The following is an 18,523-nucleotide window of genomic DNA, read 5'->3' on the forward strand; positions in this document are numbered from 1 at the left end:
CCAATGGACATACATACATATACGTATGTATGTATTTCTAAAAATTAATGAAATAACTTCTAACGATCTCCTTGACCATATTAAGATCATGCTGTCAGTTCGCTTCGAACATGTTCGGTGCCGACGCGCCGAATAAAACAAACACAGCATTGCTTTTGTAATTAACAAATGAAACTTAGTTTTTTTAATACTTTTTTTCTGCTGGCCAATGCGCCGATCTGAACTTATTTAAAGCAAGTGAGCGTCAAGAGAGACTTATCTAATAAGAGAATTTTTAAGTGTGTGTATTTTTGTGTATGCCACAGAACAAAAGTAAAAATGTCTTGCGAATTTTTTTATTTATAGATCCGTTGAAAAAGAATCTATGTTCAGTTAGTGTCTTCTTGGCAATCTCAATTGACGGGCTTTTGTTGACTTTTTACGGGTACATTTCTAAAACGGAAACGGATACGAAATCATTATCGAGAATGTGAGTTAATTAAGAAAATAATTTCAGTTTACATATTAGTAAACATTTGAATTGTGTTTTTTTTTGTGAATGTGTATGAGTGTTAGTGTGTGTGTGTAAATGGATGTGTTGAATACGAATGTCTATTAAGGATCATTCCTATCCATGGCTCTATCGATATCGTATTAAACAGAGTATAATACATAAACAACGAAAAAAATATTTTTGCGGGCATTTAAAAATTTACCATTTGAACAAATTTTTCTAAACTGATTTCATTTAATCAACAATTTAATATGTATGAATTTTCAAAATATGTCAATGTAATTTAATTCTTATTACAACAAATCCCATTAAGTGAATATTAACTTTAAAAAGTACACAATAGTAGAATTACTTATATTTTACCTTTTATTTAAAATGTATATGATTTTTTCTCAATTAGATACATATTTTAAAAATGCTTAACGTTCATTTTCTAGTTGACCTTAACCTAATGCTGAAGTAATAGTCAAAATCTATAGATTTTGTTTGTATACATTAGATGTTATAGCGTTGAATAAAATGCATTTTTTTGTTTAGAACAGCATGTTTTCAGTTTTTGTAATTTTTCAATAGACCTGGACTTAAAGTGCAATTGTATTCGTCTCTTATTTTCAGAAGTACATACATACATAAAATACAGTATATATGTATGTAATTGACACAAATTTTACTAAAGTAATTATTTTCAAGTAGAAAGGTAATTGTATTGCTTTTATCTTTAAAGTAAATGTATGTATGTATGTATGTATGTATGTATGTATGTAGTATATGTATGTATGTATGTATGTATGTATGTATGTATGTATGTATGTATGTATGTATGTATGTATGTATGTATGTAGTATGTATGTATGTATGTATGTATGTATGTATGTATGTATGTATGTATGTATGTATGTATGTATGTAGTATGTATGTATGTATGTATGTATGTATGTATGTATGTGTATGTTGTATGTATGTATGTATGTATGTATGTATGTATGTATGTATGTATGTATGTATGTATGTATGTATGTATGTATGTATGTATGTATGTATGTATGTATGTATGTATGTATGTATGTATGTATGTATGTATGTATGTATGTATGTATGTATGTGTATGTATGTATGTAGTATGTATGTATGTATGTATGTATGTATGTATGTATGTATGTATGTATGTATGTATGTATGTATGTATGTATGTATGTATGTATGTATGTATGTATGTAGTATGTATGTATGTATGTATGTATGTATGTATGTATGTATGTATGTATGTATGTATGTATGTATGTATGTATGTATGTATGTATGTATGTATGTATGTATGTATGTATGTATGTATGTATGTATGTATGTATGTATGTATGTATGTATGTATGTATGTATGTATGTATGTATGTATGTATGTATGTATGTATGTATGTATGTATGTATGTATGTATGTATGTATGTATGTATGTAGTATGTATGTATGTATGTATGTATGTATGTATGTATGTATGTATGTGTATGTATGTATGTATGTATGTATGTATGTATGTATGTATGTATGTATGTATGTATGTATGTATGTATGTATGTATGTTATGTATGTATGTCTGTATGTATGTATGTATGTATGTATGATGTATGTATGTATGTATGTATGTATGTATGTATGTATGTTATGTATGTATGTATGTATGTATGTATGTATGTATGTATGTATTGTATGTATGTATGTATGTATGTATGTATGTATGTATGTATGTATGTATGTATGTATGTATGTATTGTATGTTGTATGTATGTATGTATGTATGTATGTATGTATGTATGTACGTATGTATGTATGTATGTATGTATGTATGTATGTATGTATGTATGTATGTATGTATGTATTTATGTATGTATGTATGTATGTATGTTATGTATGTATGTATGTATGTATGTATGTATGTATGTATGTATGTATGTATGTATGTATGTATGTATGTAGTATGTATGTATGTATGTATGTATGTATGTATGTATGTATGTATGTATGTATGTATGTATGTATGTATGTATGTATGTATGTATGCATGTATGTATGTATGCATGTATGTATGCATGTATGTATGCATGCATGCATGCATGTATGTATGTAAACTCCACATACATATGTATATTCAGGACCAAATCTTCAAAAATTCTGTCAGATATGCTATCGAGAAGTTTCCTATTTAAATCACCAAAATCTGTCCATAAATAACGGAGATTCGAGCATAACTTTCAGACAATATCTGATAATTTAATCAAAATAGAAAATTTTTTGTTGTTGGAAAAAAGCAATAACAACATTGCTTTTTGGAAAAAAACGTATGTTTGGATGTGTGTTGGTTTTATGGTACATATTTTGTTTTTGTAATTTTTTGGTATTTTGTTTCGTTTGATGTAAATTGTTATCGATTTTTTTAGATGGCTATAATTTTGTTCATTAGTGTCTAAAACTAACTGGTGTTAAATTTTAGTCCAATCGGATAACGGGAACCCGTGAAGGAAATCGATTGAAAAGTGTAAAATAGAGACTTATTTGATTTCTTCAAAAATCGTGTTAAAATTATAAATTTTTTGCATTGTTTAGTGATTGCTTTGCATGCAGAACTAAAGGCCTGCACAAGACTTAAATTTTTTTCTGAGTGACATTTTTTGCAAACGTCAATACTGTCTGTATTGCACATTACTGTACATAACGAGATTCGAATGCTGCTTCATAGAAATATTATTGAACATAGAAAATTCACACGAATTGTTGTGGTTGTTGTAAGTGTTTAAAGTTGACTTTGAACCAAAAATATTCTTTGTTTGCAAATACTTGATATGTTTAAAGTTGTTTTGAATTTTGTTTTACTTAGATGTGGTTAAGCAGATGCCACAAGCTTTTATATGTATGATTGTATGTACATATGGGCAATTTCATGTCAAGTGACCCAACTCAAAAAAATCGATTTTGATGAAATTTGCACCAAGGTTAGTACTATTGGATAGTAGGCCAGATGCAAATTGGAATAACTATAAACAAATATTTTAACTCAAAAAAGCATTGTGTTTGAGTTAAAATATTATTTTTTTTACATGCCTCTTGTATCCCCCTAATTGACCACAAAACTCTTAAAGGAAATGGTCTAAGCTTTCTTTTGAGAAAAAATGGGAGTTTTTTGAAAAAAAATATTTATTTTTTTTAATTAAAAAAATGTTTTTGGAAACAATGAAGAAATAGCTATCGGAACTCCTTTGGACAATTTTTGCTAGGACCAATAGGTGAAAAGTTACACTCATTTGAATAAAACCCTGTATGACAACAATGTCTAACTTTGGCCCTCTGCAGTTCTTGACCGATAAAGCTGAAAATTTGTGTCTGGCTTACTATTCATCGATTGACACGAAATTATCCATATGTATTATCTAAATGTGTATATTAGGGGGTCATGAATTATTTTAAAATCTTAATATTGTCGAATGTTCACATCGATTATGTTCTTTTAGGAAATACTTATTTAATTTAATTGTTTTATTATTTAATACGTGTTCAATTTCATAAATTTTGTGTTTAAAACTTGAAATTATACATACCATGGCATACTTAACAAGGTGCCAGCACTTGAGAGCAAACGCACGATAGTCAATTTCTAGTATATGGAGTTTCACGTGCAGTTTAAGCCTATGTATAAAAAATTGTAAACAATGATCACCTGGGCTAATGATGTTACCTTTTATTCATTGTTAGTTACTTACAGTATTTATTTTTTTAATATATTCTGGGAAATTGTTAAACTTCAAACTACTATTTTGTAATAAAAAATACCACACACTTTCTTAAATAGTGCCTTAAATATTTTTGAGACCCATTTCGAAAAGATTGCAGATTTTTTTTACATTGTACATAAGTAAAAACATATCCAAGTTCAAGTTTTGATGTTTATAGCTAAAAATTACTCTTACACCGAAAATAAGAGACATTTTTGGAAATAGATAAAACTCCAGGAAAGACTTTAGAACGGCGCATTATTTGTATTACTTAGTTTAAAACCTTTTAAATTTGAGTTAGCCTGTCTTGTATAAAACGCGCGATATGTATAAATGTTTATTTACGTTTCATAAAAAAGTCGGAAAATAAACTTTAATGTACTTAGAATATGAAAATATTTAAATTTCATAAAGCTTATTTCATTAACCTTTGATCAATTTTAAAATATGATTCCGAAAATGGGCGTTTATGTAGGCACATTCAAAATTTGGGCATTTACGTATGTGTATGTGAGTACAAATATATATATATATATATATATATGTATATATAGAAATGAATATGCGGAAGACATTTGGACATTCATAGTTTGAAATATTAAATATTTTTTCAGCGTGCTTTTAAGGAACTCAGCATTCCGCTCACGTTATACATTTACGTTTACCATGGCTTCTGTACTCAGTTGCGTTAAAACACGTCCACTTAAAAAATGTACGTAAATACTATTTAGTCATGTATGTACGTTCAGCAGTACATATCGATGGTCAGTCACCTGTCGACATCTCGTAACATACATACAATTCTTATCAATATTATTAACATCCAAATTTCGGCCCAACGCTGTAAATGGCAATATACATTAGATCCAATCTGATCAGATAAAAGACAAAACTTGATGCGACTAAGGCGGATAAAATTCCAATATACATACATATGTACCTTCAATTAATATTCATAAATATGTTTACTTATTAATTATTTTAATACATACAGACACACATATACATATACATACATAAAATATTTTTAAGCCAGTCTAATGAACATACAAATATATGTATGTATATGAACATACATTTGTATGACTGTTAAAGTTGAGCAAATGCAAAAAGGTAAAATGAAGAAAATAAAAACAAAGGTATTTTGGAGTTTATTAGACAAAATTTTGAAAATTCTCTCTTATTAATTAAACAAACATGTGGCAAAAAGCGATGACAATAGCGTATACATGTAAGCATGTACATTAGAGTTGTCCAAAAAATATCGATTTTGCTCAGATGGATCTTATTTTGTTTATTTGTGTATAAAACTAACTGGTGTTAAATTTTAGTCCAATCGGATAACGCGAACCCCTGCCGGAAATCGATTGAAAAGTGTAAAATTGGGTAAATAATAGGACTTTTTGATTTCTTCAAAAATTGTGCCACTAAAGCTATATTTTCTTAACTTCTCGACCAAATCTTATCTTCCAGAGAAAATTGTAAATCCAATGAAGTTTAAAACGTTTGTGTATATTAAAGGACAAACAACAAAGTTATTTACAATATCCATTTATTCCAAAAATTATGCATTATTTGCATTGTTTTGTCTTTGTTTTGCAATCAGAAGTGATGTTAATAAAAATATCTATAAATAAAAACGAGTAAAATATGAATTAATAGTCGTTTTTGCGAAATATTTGTGAAAAGAAAATGCCTATGTATAAAATTGTTATTTGTCGTTTGATATTAATATTTTATACCTTGTTGGAAAGATAATTTTTTGTTCGAACAGTTAAGAACAGTTAGTTTTAGACCCTAATAAACAAAATAAAACCCATCTTGCAAAATTTATGTTTTTTGGACACCTCTAATGTACATATCGTCTCCTGAAACGCAAACGGCCCTAACTAACCAAAAATTCAAAATCGATTTTGTTGTTGATTATAATGTATTGCATCAAAACAAATATCCACACAAAATTGGACTCCTCCGACCAAAATTAACGATTTCATTGACAAAAAACAAAAGACCCTATCTACAAAAACATTTAAATATAAAGGTAAAAAGTCCAATTTATCAATTTTTATATACGCCATTCATAACAACTGATAGGTTTCACTATGAAACAATTTGTTTATTTACTGCAAATAAATCGCGTTAACAGAAACAAACTTTTCGATTTAAATATTTTTTTGCTTCTCCAGTAAAATTTTAAAAATGTTAGATAGGGCCGTTTTCGTTTTAGGTGACGATATGTGTGTAGTATGTACGTATGTACCTCAACTACTTACGTAACAAAGTTTTTCCGCACCGTAAAGGTTTTATAAGGTTAATTAAAATTATAACCGCTCCATTTAAAGTATTTAGTTAGGAATATATTGACTGTCGTCTTAATATTATTCAGCTGACCAGTCTATTGTATGCCATTGTATGCCATATTTTTTAATAAAAAAAAGTTGAATATTAAGTGATTATTATGAAATACTTTTTTCCTGTCGCCTTAAAATTAGAGATGGAAAAAATAAATATGTAAGTAAATATGTAGAAAAAACACGTCAATATAAGTTATACGTGTTTGGCATATTTTATTTACAAAATGAAATATATGTATATCGATATGCATACATACATATGTATGTATGTAGAGGTACATACATTGTACATATCAGTCAAATAGAACAAAATCGTCACAACTAGAGAGGATCTGAAAAATTATAATACATACATATCAGTCAAATAGAACGAAATCGTCACAACTAGAGAGGATCTGAAATATTATAATACATACATACATACATACATACATACATACATACATACATACATACATACATACATACATACATACATACATACATACATACATACATACATACATACATACATACATACATACATACATACATACATACATACATACATACATACATACGTACGTACGTACATACATACATACATACATACATACATACATACATAATAAAAACAAAAATTTTTGCATTTGTATTACATTAGCTAAAAGAGAACATTGTTCTTTAAATCCTTGTTATGAAAATTTTAACAAATCGCGATAATATTGCATTTTATAGAAAATAATATACTTTTATTTGAAAAATAACGAACGAAAGCGTTTTAGAAATTGCTTTCGGTGCGGGAAGTTTTTTGACCGAATTGACCTAAAAAATAGCCTTATATTATCAGGACAATATTAGCTAAAAGGCAGTGCTACGGTATTTTGCCGCCCAAAAAAATCAAACCCTAATGTTAATAACGTTACGTATTTTGTTATCGATTTACAAAAGGCAATTAACCCGTTTACACTACACATTAGTAATTCGTTTTGACAGTTCACCGCCATGTAGTTTTTTTCATTCATTATTTTGTTATTTTTTGGAATACATACATGTGTGTATAATACACAAATATACGTTTGTTACTTGATTTTAACAAATTAAGTAATGTATTTTCCATATATTTGCTGATTATGACAAATATCCGATAAAAATTAGAGATGATACACATTCCTACAGTAGTAGAAATTGTATATTTAAATATTTTCAAAATTACAATCATGTGGTAACCACCACTTCATGTTTTTTGTATAAAATAAATAAAATTTCGTTATTAGTATCCGATTTTTGTTAAAGAGAGATTTTTTATGCCGGAATTTGCCTATTTTTTCACATCCTGTAAAAGTCTGATGTGTAGTTTCATTTTCTGATCAAGATCCTGAGACTGGATTGGTATAAATGTATTTTCTGAACAAGAACCTGATATTGAACTTGTATAAACCCATTCATTGCTGATTTGTTCACGAATTCATTTAAAACCCTTAAGTCTCCATGAAGTGTTTCGAATAAATATAATTTGTTTGGGAAACGTATTTAAAAAAATTGTGAAACGTAACGTAATTTCGATAGCTTTTTCATATTAATTTTTCAAATAAATATAGGAATAATTTTTAAGTACTCATGCGTTTTTTTCTTAAAAAGTTGACTACGTTTATTTTGGCAACGAAAATGAGAAGCCCGAATTATCTAATTTAAATTTTTACTCATAATATTAAAATAATACTTTTTGATATACATATATAAAGACATACAGTAAATAAATATTAGTAACATTTCTTGAAGAACTGGTTATAATTTAAATCGAATTTATTTATGCAAATTAAGAGATTTCTAGAAATAAATGGACACATATGTATGTATATAATGTATGTATGTATGTACATAACTATGCACATACATACATACATTTCTTAATTTTTTTTATATGTTTATATAGAGCTTTAATAGAATATTTGGTCAAAAGAAGAAATTGACAGAACTTAATGGTCACAAGATATAAGTAATTAAAGTGCTTGACGTGATGTGACAAAAATAGAACTTGTTTTTCTTTTTTGACAAAAATGTAAAGGCTCTTTAATAACATTATAATTGAAAATAGCTCCTATATAAGAAAGATGTACGAATTAACCCTAATTAACATAAATCTCTTTAAAAATGTTTATATCAATTTAAAATTCAACTTAAAATATTTCACTCTTTGTAGGTATATATATTTAAAATTTAGTGTTCAAACATATTTGAACATAGTTTAAAATCTTATTTTGGTGCATGGGTTTGGTCGTAAAAACTATTCGATTAGTTCACTTGAGTTACAAATAAATATTTATCGCTTAGTTTTTTATGACAACCTTTAGTAATGATAAGAATGCTAGTACTAAGATGCACATTAATTCTCTTGTTTATGTAACGCATAGACATTATGAGATATAATTAGAAATAGAACATATTCTTATCACTAGCGCACTTGAAATGGGAATATTAAATTGATAAGATTGTATGCATAAAAAGAGTGCATGAGGTCTTATCTTAGTTCTAAGTTAGTTTTAAGATTTTGTTTAATAGTTCTTAAGTTTTTAGTTTTATAAATAAATTTAGTGTTTAAAAAGAATCCAACGAGTGACTTACAACCACTCGCGTTCTTTTAACATTCAGAGTGTTCATCGAGATTCGGACGAGTGCTTTACAACCACACGCCGTCTCGTGACATTCAACAATAAAAATATATATTTTGTTTTACAATTTTTACATTTAGATTACAAAAGTATAAAAGGATCAACAATTTTATGATAGAAAAAGTACAAAAAAATTATCTCTTATAGATTGTCAGACTGTGTAGTTTTACTTCCATGTTCTTTGGTTCTATATTATAGAAAATTCAAAAAATAAATACTTACAGATTTTTAGAACCTTGTTTATTTAATTTTATGTTTTTAAGTTCAATAATTTGTCTAAAAGGTACCAATTGATGAACGAACAAGTAGCCAAATGTTTTATTTTATATGTTATAATTCAATAAGCACGATGTGTGTTTTTAAGTTTATGTTTCTATACTATACCTATAGAATCTCTAGGTTCAATTTTATCAAAAATTGAAAAAAATACCAATTGAACAACCAAACCAACCAAAAAGGTCTCTCATACAGATTTTTTTCAATCAGGACCCTACGTTCTTGATTTTTAGTTTCTAGGCTCAAAATTATCAGTTAAACAACGATAAAAAAGTAATAAAAAGTTTCCTTTTTTAGGTTCTCATTCACTTAGGATGCTTCGTGCTTAATTTTAGTTCAATATTATAGAAAATTCGTTGAATAATAAAAATGTACTTCTTACAGATTATCATTCATTTAGGACTCTGCATGTTAAATTTTATTTTTATATGTTCAATAAAACATAAAATTCAAAAAGTATCAGTTAAAGAACAAAAAATTTCCAAAAAGTTCCGACATATACATATATATTCTTTTAATCGGGAGGTTAGTGGTTAAAGTCCCAGTCTGGTAGACCGGAGGTCTTGGGTTCAATTCATACCTGAGGCACTGGTAAAGAAGCGCACAACAGGCCCGATAGAGGCCTAGGTGTATATCTTCGGATTTGATATATAGACATCCTCCTTTCAAACTAACTATGTACAAACCAATAAATAGATAACAATGTTTTACAAAAAAGTACCGTCCGAATTTCCCAAAAGTACCAAACTTATATTCGTAATTTTTCAATAAGGTACGAATGAGATATAAATTTTATTTCTATGTTCACTGGTTAAAAAGGTACATAAGGTTCAAAAAAGTACCAAAATACAGTTTTTACCGATTTACTCCTAAAATGAACATAATTTCGAAAAAGTACCAGACACCTGTCAGCTTATTTTTTGAATAAACAGCGATAAGTGTAACGTTTTTGTTGCATCTCTTTTAGTTTAGGAGATATTAAGTTACCAAATTTACCCGTTTTTACCCCCCAAAAATTTGAATTTCCAAAAATCCCTTCTTAGTGGATCTACATGACCAAAAATACATTTAGAGTCAAAATATCATGTTTCTAGCTTCAGCCGTTTAGGCTGTGTGATGATCAATCAGTTAGTAACGCAACTCTTTTATATACATATATAGATAAGTATTAGGCTGCTTTTCAAAAACAAAATATTTCCCGTTTTTTGTTATACAACTTTTTAAAAGATTTTTGTATCAGCGATCACAATGCTGTAACATATTTTTTTAATTCCAACTCCTTCGCCTGAGGCATATCTGAGGCGGAAACCATTGATTTTGAGCTACATTTTTTTACTGAATGATTAAGCTCATTCACACTTTTATAATGCTCTAAAAGTGCACTTAGCACTATCTATCCAAAAACAAAAATTCTATCATTAACCTTTTAGATGTGATGGTACTTGAAATTTTTAGATTTTAAACTTTAGAACGCTATATTACGTACGCCAATATTTTTGATGATCGAAAAACCTTCAAAAAATATATGATATGTATCCTAATTTTAAAAATATCGCGTGAAGTCTAATAAGTATGCTTTAGTAAGCCATCCATGTCATAAACCATGACTGAAAAAATAAAACCCTTATAACTTTTGCAATTTTAAAGATAATTTAAGAAAATTGTTTGTATGATTGAAAATGTTCGAAATCGGTCCATTATTAAACCTAGTCCCCATTTATTCGCACCCGCAAATATAACTTTATAGGTCATAACTATGTTAATAATAATATTATCCCTTTAAAAGTCTGCAGAAAATGTAAAAAAATTAAACGTCCACAACTCTCTTTTAAAAGTGCCTTTAGACGATGAGACTTTACCTACGACCTTACGTATGGAATTAAATGAATTTCCATCCTTATTTTTAAAAAGAGAATAAAAGCCGTATGATTTATACTTAGCGTTTACACTATTGCACAGTGCCACATTTTCCCAACCTAGAACGACAAAAGTCAAAACGAAAAAGTTTTTCAACTTTCTCGATTTTTATATATGGGCAATTTCATGTCAAGTGACCCAACTCAAAAAATCGATTTTGATGAAATTTACTTCAAGGTTAGTACTATTGGATAGTAGGCCAGACATTTTCAGCTCAAGAACTGCCGGACTTAGAGGGGGTCATAGTTGGACATTTTGCTCATACAGAGTTTTATTCAAATGAGAGTAACTTTTCACCTATTAGCCCAAAAAAAAATGGTCCAAAAATTGTCAGATAGGTATTTCTTCATTGTTTCCAAAAAAAAATATTTTTTTTATATATTTTTTTTTTTACTTTTTTTCAAAATGAACCTTTTTTTTGCTCAGAATAAGGCTTTATAGTCCCATAATGGGATGCGAATGGGATATCTATCAAAAAAAAAAAAAAAATATTTTGTAACTCAAGAATAAGTTTTTTTTTAATATTTGGCACTTAATTTTCCCCTATTTTTTCCAAATGGACGTTTTTTTTTTTTTTTGGTCAATTAGTCATTATCAAGGCAAGGATTTTCATGCACTAAAATATGCACCAAAAAATATTTATTTAAAAAATTTAAATAGAATTGTAGTTGTTATCACTAATTTTTCTTTTATCGTATTTAAGTAAGATATTTAGAACTTAAGTTTTCGACAAAAAATATATAAGTAGGTTCTTGATGACAATTTAACGGAACCACGATATCGAGAATGACAATGGCTAGGGTCAAAATTAGTCCTATCCTTATAAAATTTTGTGAATGGATGTATTTTAGTATAAATTATATTTATTCTGAATTTTATGGTGTGGTAATGTTTTCATGTGAAATATGAACGTTAAAGGCATTTTCTGAAAGATATTTTGTATGGAGTGAGAGAGATGTGAGTGTCAAATTTCGTCAAGTTATCGGTTTATAAGGACACACAGATGAACAGTCTCAGAAAGTTATTCTGAGCCGATACTTTAAGGTGGGACCAATATTTTTGGAAGTTACAACCAAATTTTTGTTTTCAAAAGGAAAATTAGTGCCATCTCAAACAAAAAGGCAGTTAGAAATCAAACCTATTTTTCAATTATATTTCAAATTAAAAAAAAAAAAACTCTAAGAGATAAGCTTGAAACTGAAAAATTTTTCAAACGCGTTTCAAGTATTCTTTATTAGTATTTTGATGCATTTTTCAAACCCTAATTATAATGCTTGCCTTGGTCATTATATCCTTGCCCTAGTCATTATATAAATAATTGTAACTTTTTTTATTAAGTACATTGTATGGTGCATTTCTATCCGTGTGACCACTCAATGGTTGAGACTATGATTTAGATTATTTGTGTTCATACAAGTAGTTTGCTTAACGCATTTTTAAAATCTAATGAATCATTTTGGAGGTAATATGTTCTACGTGTTTTTATATGGCCACTATAATTTACACAAACATCTACGCTGTGTGACTTATACTTTTGTAACTTACTTTATTTTAGCAAATTATTATGTGAACAAAATTCAAGTTTTGCAAAGTATTTAGATAAATCGAAAAGTTGTTAAGTAAAAAAATTCAAACAGTAAGAGATGAATACCTTGACTTCTATTATAAAGCTTGAATTTTCATTTAATACATATGTATTTCTTGTATTCACACTAACCAAAGTCAAAGCAATATTCATTTGAAGCAAACATAGATTAATATACTAGCTATACCCTATACTTCGCTACCCTAGAAACAATGTAAATGAAAAACCCTTTACGATTTTTCATATTAACATTTGACATGAAAACCCACGACAATTTCTCTAATCAGCAAACGGTGGCTCAGAAAATAACTTCATCGACCAAAAAAAAATTAATTCATATGGGAGGTACCATGCCCCTATTGCCAGTCCGGTTATTTTTCCGCAAATTGTTCACATGGATTTCAGTGTTGCTCGTGCAAAATTTCAGGATTCTAGCTATTTCAATCGGTAAACAATTTTAATATTTGGTTGATATATCTAATCACATCTTCTAAACGCCGTGAAATACTTTCAATCAATTGTTTGCAAAATTCGGATTCAATATTGTACCACTCTTCGGTTACGACCTCCTTTAATGTGGCAATACTTTTGGGCTTCCTTTTGCTCAATAACATTCAAATCTGTAGACTGGGGAGGAGTCTCCATTACTTTTGGGCAATTATAAAGGAGCCAATTCCGTGCAGTCCAAGACTCGTGCTTGGGGTCATTGTCCTGGTAGAATACGAAGTCGTCTTTTATGCCAAGACTTTCTGCACTTTGTATCACGGTTTTTTTTTGTTGGTTTTTTATGTCAACTGCTGATAAAAATGGATCGTTTTCGATTTGTCTTAAACAAAATCGTTTATCACGGTCGGATAGTTAGCACAATTTTTTTTTCTTATTTTCAACACTATTAGTTGTTTTAGAGCGTAATAATATTAACCACTACACCACAGGGCGTCACGAGCAAAAAAAAACTATTACCATATCTTTCAACACAAGTTTCACACTATTTTTTTAGATGTAGTTTATATATCTCTTCATGCACAAGTTTCACAAAAGCTAGACAACATCTGATTTTAGACTTTTCTAAACGTCAAAGGTGACACCTCTGTATACTTTGTGACTATACTTTTGTTTCTATTAACCAGGGCAAGGATTTCTATGCAACTGCATGTTTGTAGTCGGTAACTCAAAATAACTTTTAACTAGTTTTCTTTTCGAATCAAAGAATTTGCTACAAAATGAAATCGATTTGTTGTTGCATATTTTATTATAAATGCATAAATTTCATATTTTGCTTTAAATTGCATACACTTTGCATATTTTGCATATTTTCCAATTTTTCTAACAACAATTGTGTTTTGTTATCTTTGTATTACATATTTTTACAATAAACAAGCACACATTCATTTTTATATACATATATAGATATAAAAATTTCTATTTAACAACAAAATAATAAGTTTCATCTGTGAAACTATAAAATTACTTACTTATTTTTTTAAATCTAATGCGCGAATTCAGAAAGAAGAAAAGAAAACTATTTTTAAAATTCTGTTGTTGTTATTGTTTTTCATACTAAATTTTAAATATTGTTTTACATTCTTCTTTCTGAATACGGGCCTAAACCATTAGTGGAGAGGGTATTATGCGTTTGCGCTGCTGGTTGTAATATCCAAAAATATTGGTCCTTAAAGTATCGGCTCCGAATTATTTTCTGAGTCTGTCCATCTGTGTGTACATATAAACCGATGACTTGGAGAAATTTTGCACAAACATATCTATCACTAGCCCCCTTACAATGTCCGGTACCACGACACGGGCCGTTTGTAATGCCAAGTCTAATCCATGTACGCCGTCACTGCATGGATTGTCCTTCCCCTTAAGCGCGCACTCGTGGAACAAATATATGGGGAAAAATACACAAACAACCAAAACAACGACAACAACGCAAAACCGATGATATACGCTTACCAACAGAAGATGACCTTCAGTCCTCTAGCCAAGAGACCGTGGTCAGTAAGTTAGATAATGTAAGCGACTGTCACAGCACTCCACTACCCTCTAAAAGCTTGACGAAAACACCTTTTAATCTGAAACCAAGTCAGACGACCAATCGGGTAAAAACTAGTAAGAAGGAAGGATCACAAAGACATCCTTAAATCAAGATATGCCAAGGCAATATTCATTCTTGACAAGATTGCCAAAATGCTGAAAACGGCACCCCTATGAATGTGAAGAAGTATATCGCGTTAAGTATGAAGCTATGATAGACGAGCACCCGAAGTTTATGGATGTCGTACCCAGCACATTGCCAGATAAATAAATAAAAATGTAAAAAATCCTATTTACCATGCAAAAACCCCAGAAATGCCAATTTTAGGAAAATATTATATTAATTAAATAAAACAGAACAAATTTAAATCTTCCTTTTTCATATCCATATAAAATAATGAACATAGAATATGAAATATTACTATTTTTATGCGATGTCCCATTTTGAGTGTGAGTAGCTGTAAATATTTATTTGTATATGTATTTTTATTATATTTTCAGCTAAATCGATCAATATGACGACATACATGAAAGTATTTAACGAACGTTACTTAACGCTGTCGAAAGGAGTGGGTAAGAGTCTACATACAGACCAGAAATATGCTGAATACATTTAATATTTTATTACATTTTATTTTAATATAGATGAAACTGTAGACAGTTGGTTTTTAATGAGTTCGCCGGGACCTGTGTTTTCAATAGTTGCAGTTTATTTAATATTAGTTTTAAAAATCGGGCCGACATTTATGAAATCTCGCAAGGCTTACGATTTAAAAAAGGTCATGATCGCTTATAATGCTTTTCAAGTGTGTTATTCTATATGGATGTGTCGTACGGTATGTTATTTTAAATAATTTGTAAATGTTTAATTTTTATTTATTACGTTCAGCTAGCTGCTATCAAAAAATTATTTAAGTTTTTCTTTATTTTTTCAACATATTGATCAATATTATAAGTTTTTAACATGATGGTGAAGATATGGAAGAGTAAATGTTCATTGAGTGTCATTTATTTTATCAGATCAGATATGTATATCAATATTTTACTTAAAATATTGCAATATTTGCATATTTCCTAGCTCTACTTGTAAAATGCACCGTACGAATTATTCTTTGGTATTTTCAGACTACAATACTGAATATTTTCTAATTTAAACATAATTTGTATTTTGATTTTCAAAAATATTACTGATTTTTTGGTATACGCCGGAATTCATAAATTTTTTAAAACAATTCAAAAACTTTTAATTTCCAGACGTATTCGGTATGTACATATTTTATAAATACAAAAAAAGTGTAAAAACGTTAAAAATAAGAACAAATATATAAAATTTAAATATTATATGGTGCATGTCAGTTGGTACCAAACTGAGTTGTCATTCGGTCCCTAACTCTAAGAATGTATTTTATAAAATTTTTGTATAAGTATTGAAGCTCCAACCACATTTACCATTCTTTCCAAACATAAAATCAAACTTAACCATTTTAGGAAAAACATATAGCATTTAAATTTTTACTTTCGCTGATTTTTAATTTGTTTAGCCTACATCTGTTCAGTAAATAATTAATTAATATATATTTTTCCGACTTTGAATCTCTTTTTTGGCAAATGTTAGCGTTGTAAAACAATGTCATAGTCCAATTTCTTTATTTTCTTTGGTGTAATTTTATTACATTTAAATTTATACTTTGAGAGATTTTTTTAAGTATTTTGCAGATATTTTATCTGTGATTTTTATAGTTTCCCAGATATACTACTTTTGGTGTTACATAATTTTATATGGGAGCACAGTATACTAGCTAGTATAATTATTAGTTTTATAGAAAGCAGTAAAATCCTGATATTAACATAATTTTAAAACGAACATCCAAGGATTTGTAATAAATAAGAAGTGGCATGGGGACGTAGTTTTAGCCCATACTAAAACCTAACTACTCAATTTTGTAATTCTAAAAATTTAAATTTACTTTTTTAATTTCTTTCTCAGTCATTACAAGAAAGCCGCATAACAGATACTTTGCTGTCAAAAAAATGTGAAATTCATCGGACTCGTGAACAAAGTTTGAATTTGTACTCAGGTGCCTGGTTTTACTTTTTCTCGAAAATCATTGATTTGTTAGATACTTGCTTCTTTGTATTGCGCAAAAAGCAAAATCAGGTGTCATTCTTGCACGTGTACCATCATACCATCACAGCTTTATTCTCTTGGATGTATCTTAAATATGCACCAGGTACGCGTATAAAATAGATTTGTAATTAAAATTTTTTATTTACTTACATATATATTTATTTTTTCGTTTAGGTGAACAAGGAGTTGTTATTGGCATATTGAATTCAGGCGTACATATTGTCATGTACTTTTATTATATGGTTGCTGCCATGGGCCCTCAGTACCAAAAATTTTTATGGTGGAAAAAGTACATGACAAGCATCCAATTGATTCAATTTGTTCTTATCATGGCTTATATGGTTATCATTGCACTGAAGGGCTGCAACATGCCAAAAACACTAACGTTCTTCTTCATTGCAAACACTTTGATATTCTTATATTTGTTTGGCAGTTTTTACAAAAGAACATATAAATCAAATCTGAACGGAGCAACTAAAGCCGCCATGCATGCGGCTAATGGAATGGGTTGCATACCATCGAAGGCGTTTTTGGCTCAGGGCGATCAAATGAAACGACTAATCGATGTTAACAATAACGCTATAAAGTCTACCAAAGCAGAGTAAAATTCTGTAACCTGTATTTGCCTGTATTTTTTTACTTTATTCATCTTATTTCTATATTTAGATACATACGTACATATATACATATGTATGTATATGGGGACTTAGTTATTCATAACTTTATTTTAGAAAAGTTTTACGAATACTTCTAAACATTGAAATATTCTTAATTGTATGTACTTTGGTCTGATCTTTAATTTTTCATGTGTGGGCATTTACTCTTTTTATTTTTTATTATTATTATTATTATTATCATTGTAATTAATAAGATTGAATGTAATTCAATGTGTGAATGTGATTGTATGCGTATGTGTAAATATGTATGACTGTTTAAACGAATTATTGTTAAAATAAAGATATAAAAAATATATACATAAATAACATAAATATGTATGTATTTGCGTATGAGGGATTATCAAAATCATTTCATTCCTATAGTGTCCAAAACTTTAAGATTATAGGTTTTTACTTCGGCTCGTAATCGTTCGTTAAAGTTTAAATTCCCTACAGTACGAAAATGCCAATCACTGTTGCCAACTTTTTTCCCAAAAATATCGCTAAAGTCGACTAAAAAATAGCTAGAAAACAGCTAAATTCAAGACATTTTGAAAAATTTAGCGATAAATCGTCAAAATAATATTTATTATATGATTCTGAAAACAAATAGCTAAAAAAAACTAGCTAAATTTTTCAGATTTTTCATATTATTCTAAAAAGTCAG

General features: G+C 28.6%; 1 protein-coding gene across 1 annotated transcript; it reads left to right on the plus strand.

The window, feature by feature from the left end:
• Window positions 1-269: 269 nt before the first annotated feature.
• Window positions 270-18,183, plus strand: LOC119600903 (elongation of very long chain fatty acids protein 7). Its single transcript, XM_037951485.1, has 5 exons — window positions 270-469; window positions 15,574-15,645; window positions 15,718-15,908; window positions 17,060-17,303; window positions 17,375-18,183. The coding sequence occupies exons 2-5, from the start codon at window positions 15,588-15,590 to the stop codon at window positions 17,803-17,805; spliced, it is 924 nt and encodes a 307-aa protein (XP_037807413.1). The 5' UTR covers window positions 270-469; window positions 15,574-15,587; the 3' UTR covers window positions 17,806-18,183.
• The last annotated feature ends 340 nt before the right edge of the window (window positions 18,184-18,523 follow it).

This window comes from Lucilia sericata, unplaced genomic scaffold (assembly GCF_015586225.1).
Source record: "Lucilia sericata isolate MDLA Ls3-8-SP2 unplaced genomic scaffold, ASM1558622v1 Contig000126F_arrow, whole genome shotgun sequence".
Lineage (NCBI taxonomy): Eukaryota > Metazoa > Arthropoda > Insecta > Diptera > Calliphoridae > Lucilia > Lucilia sericata.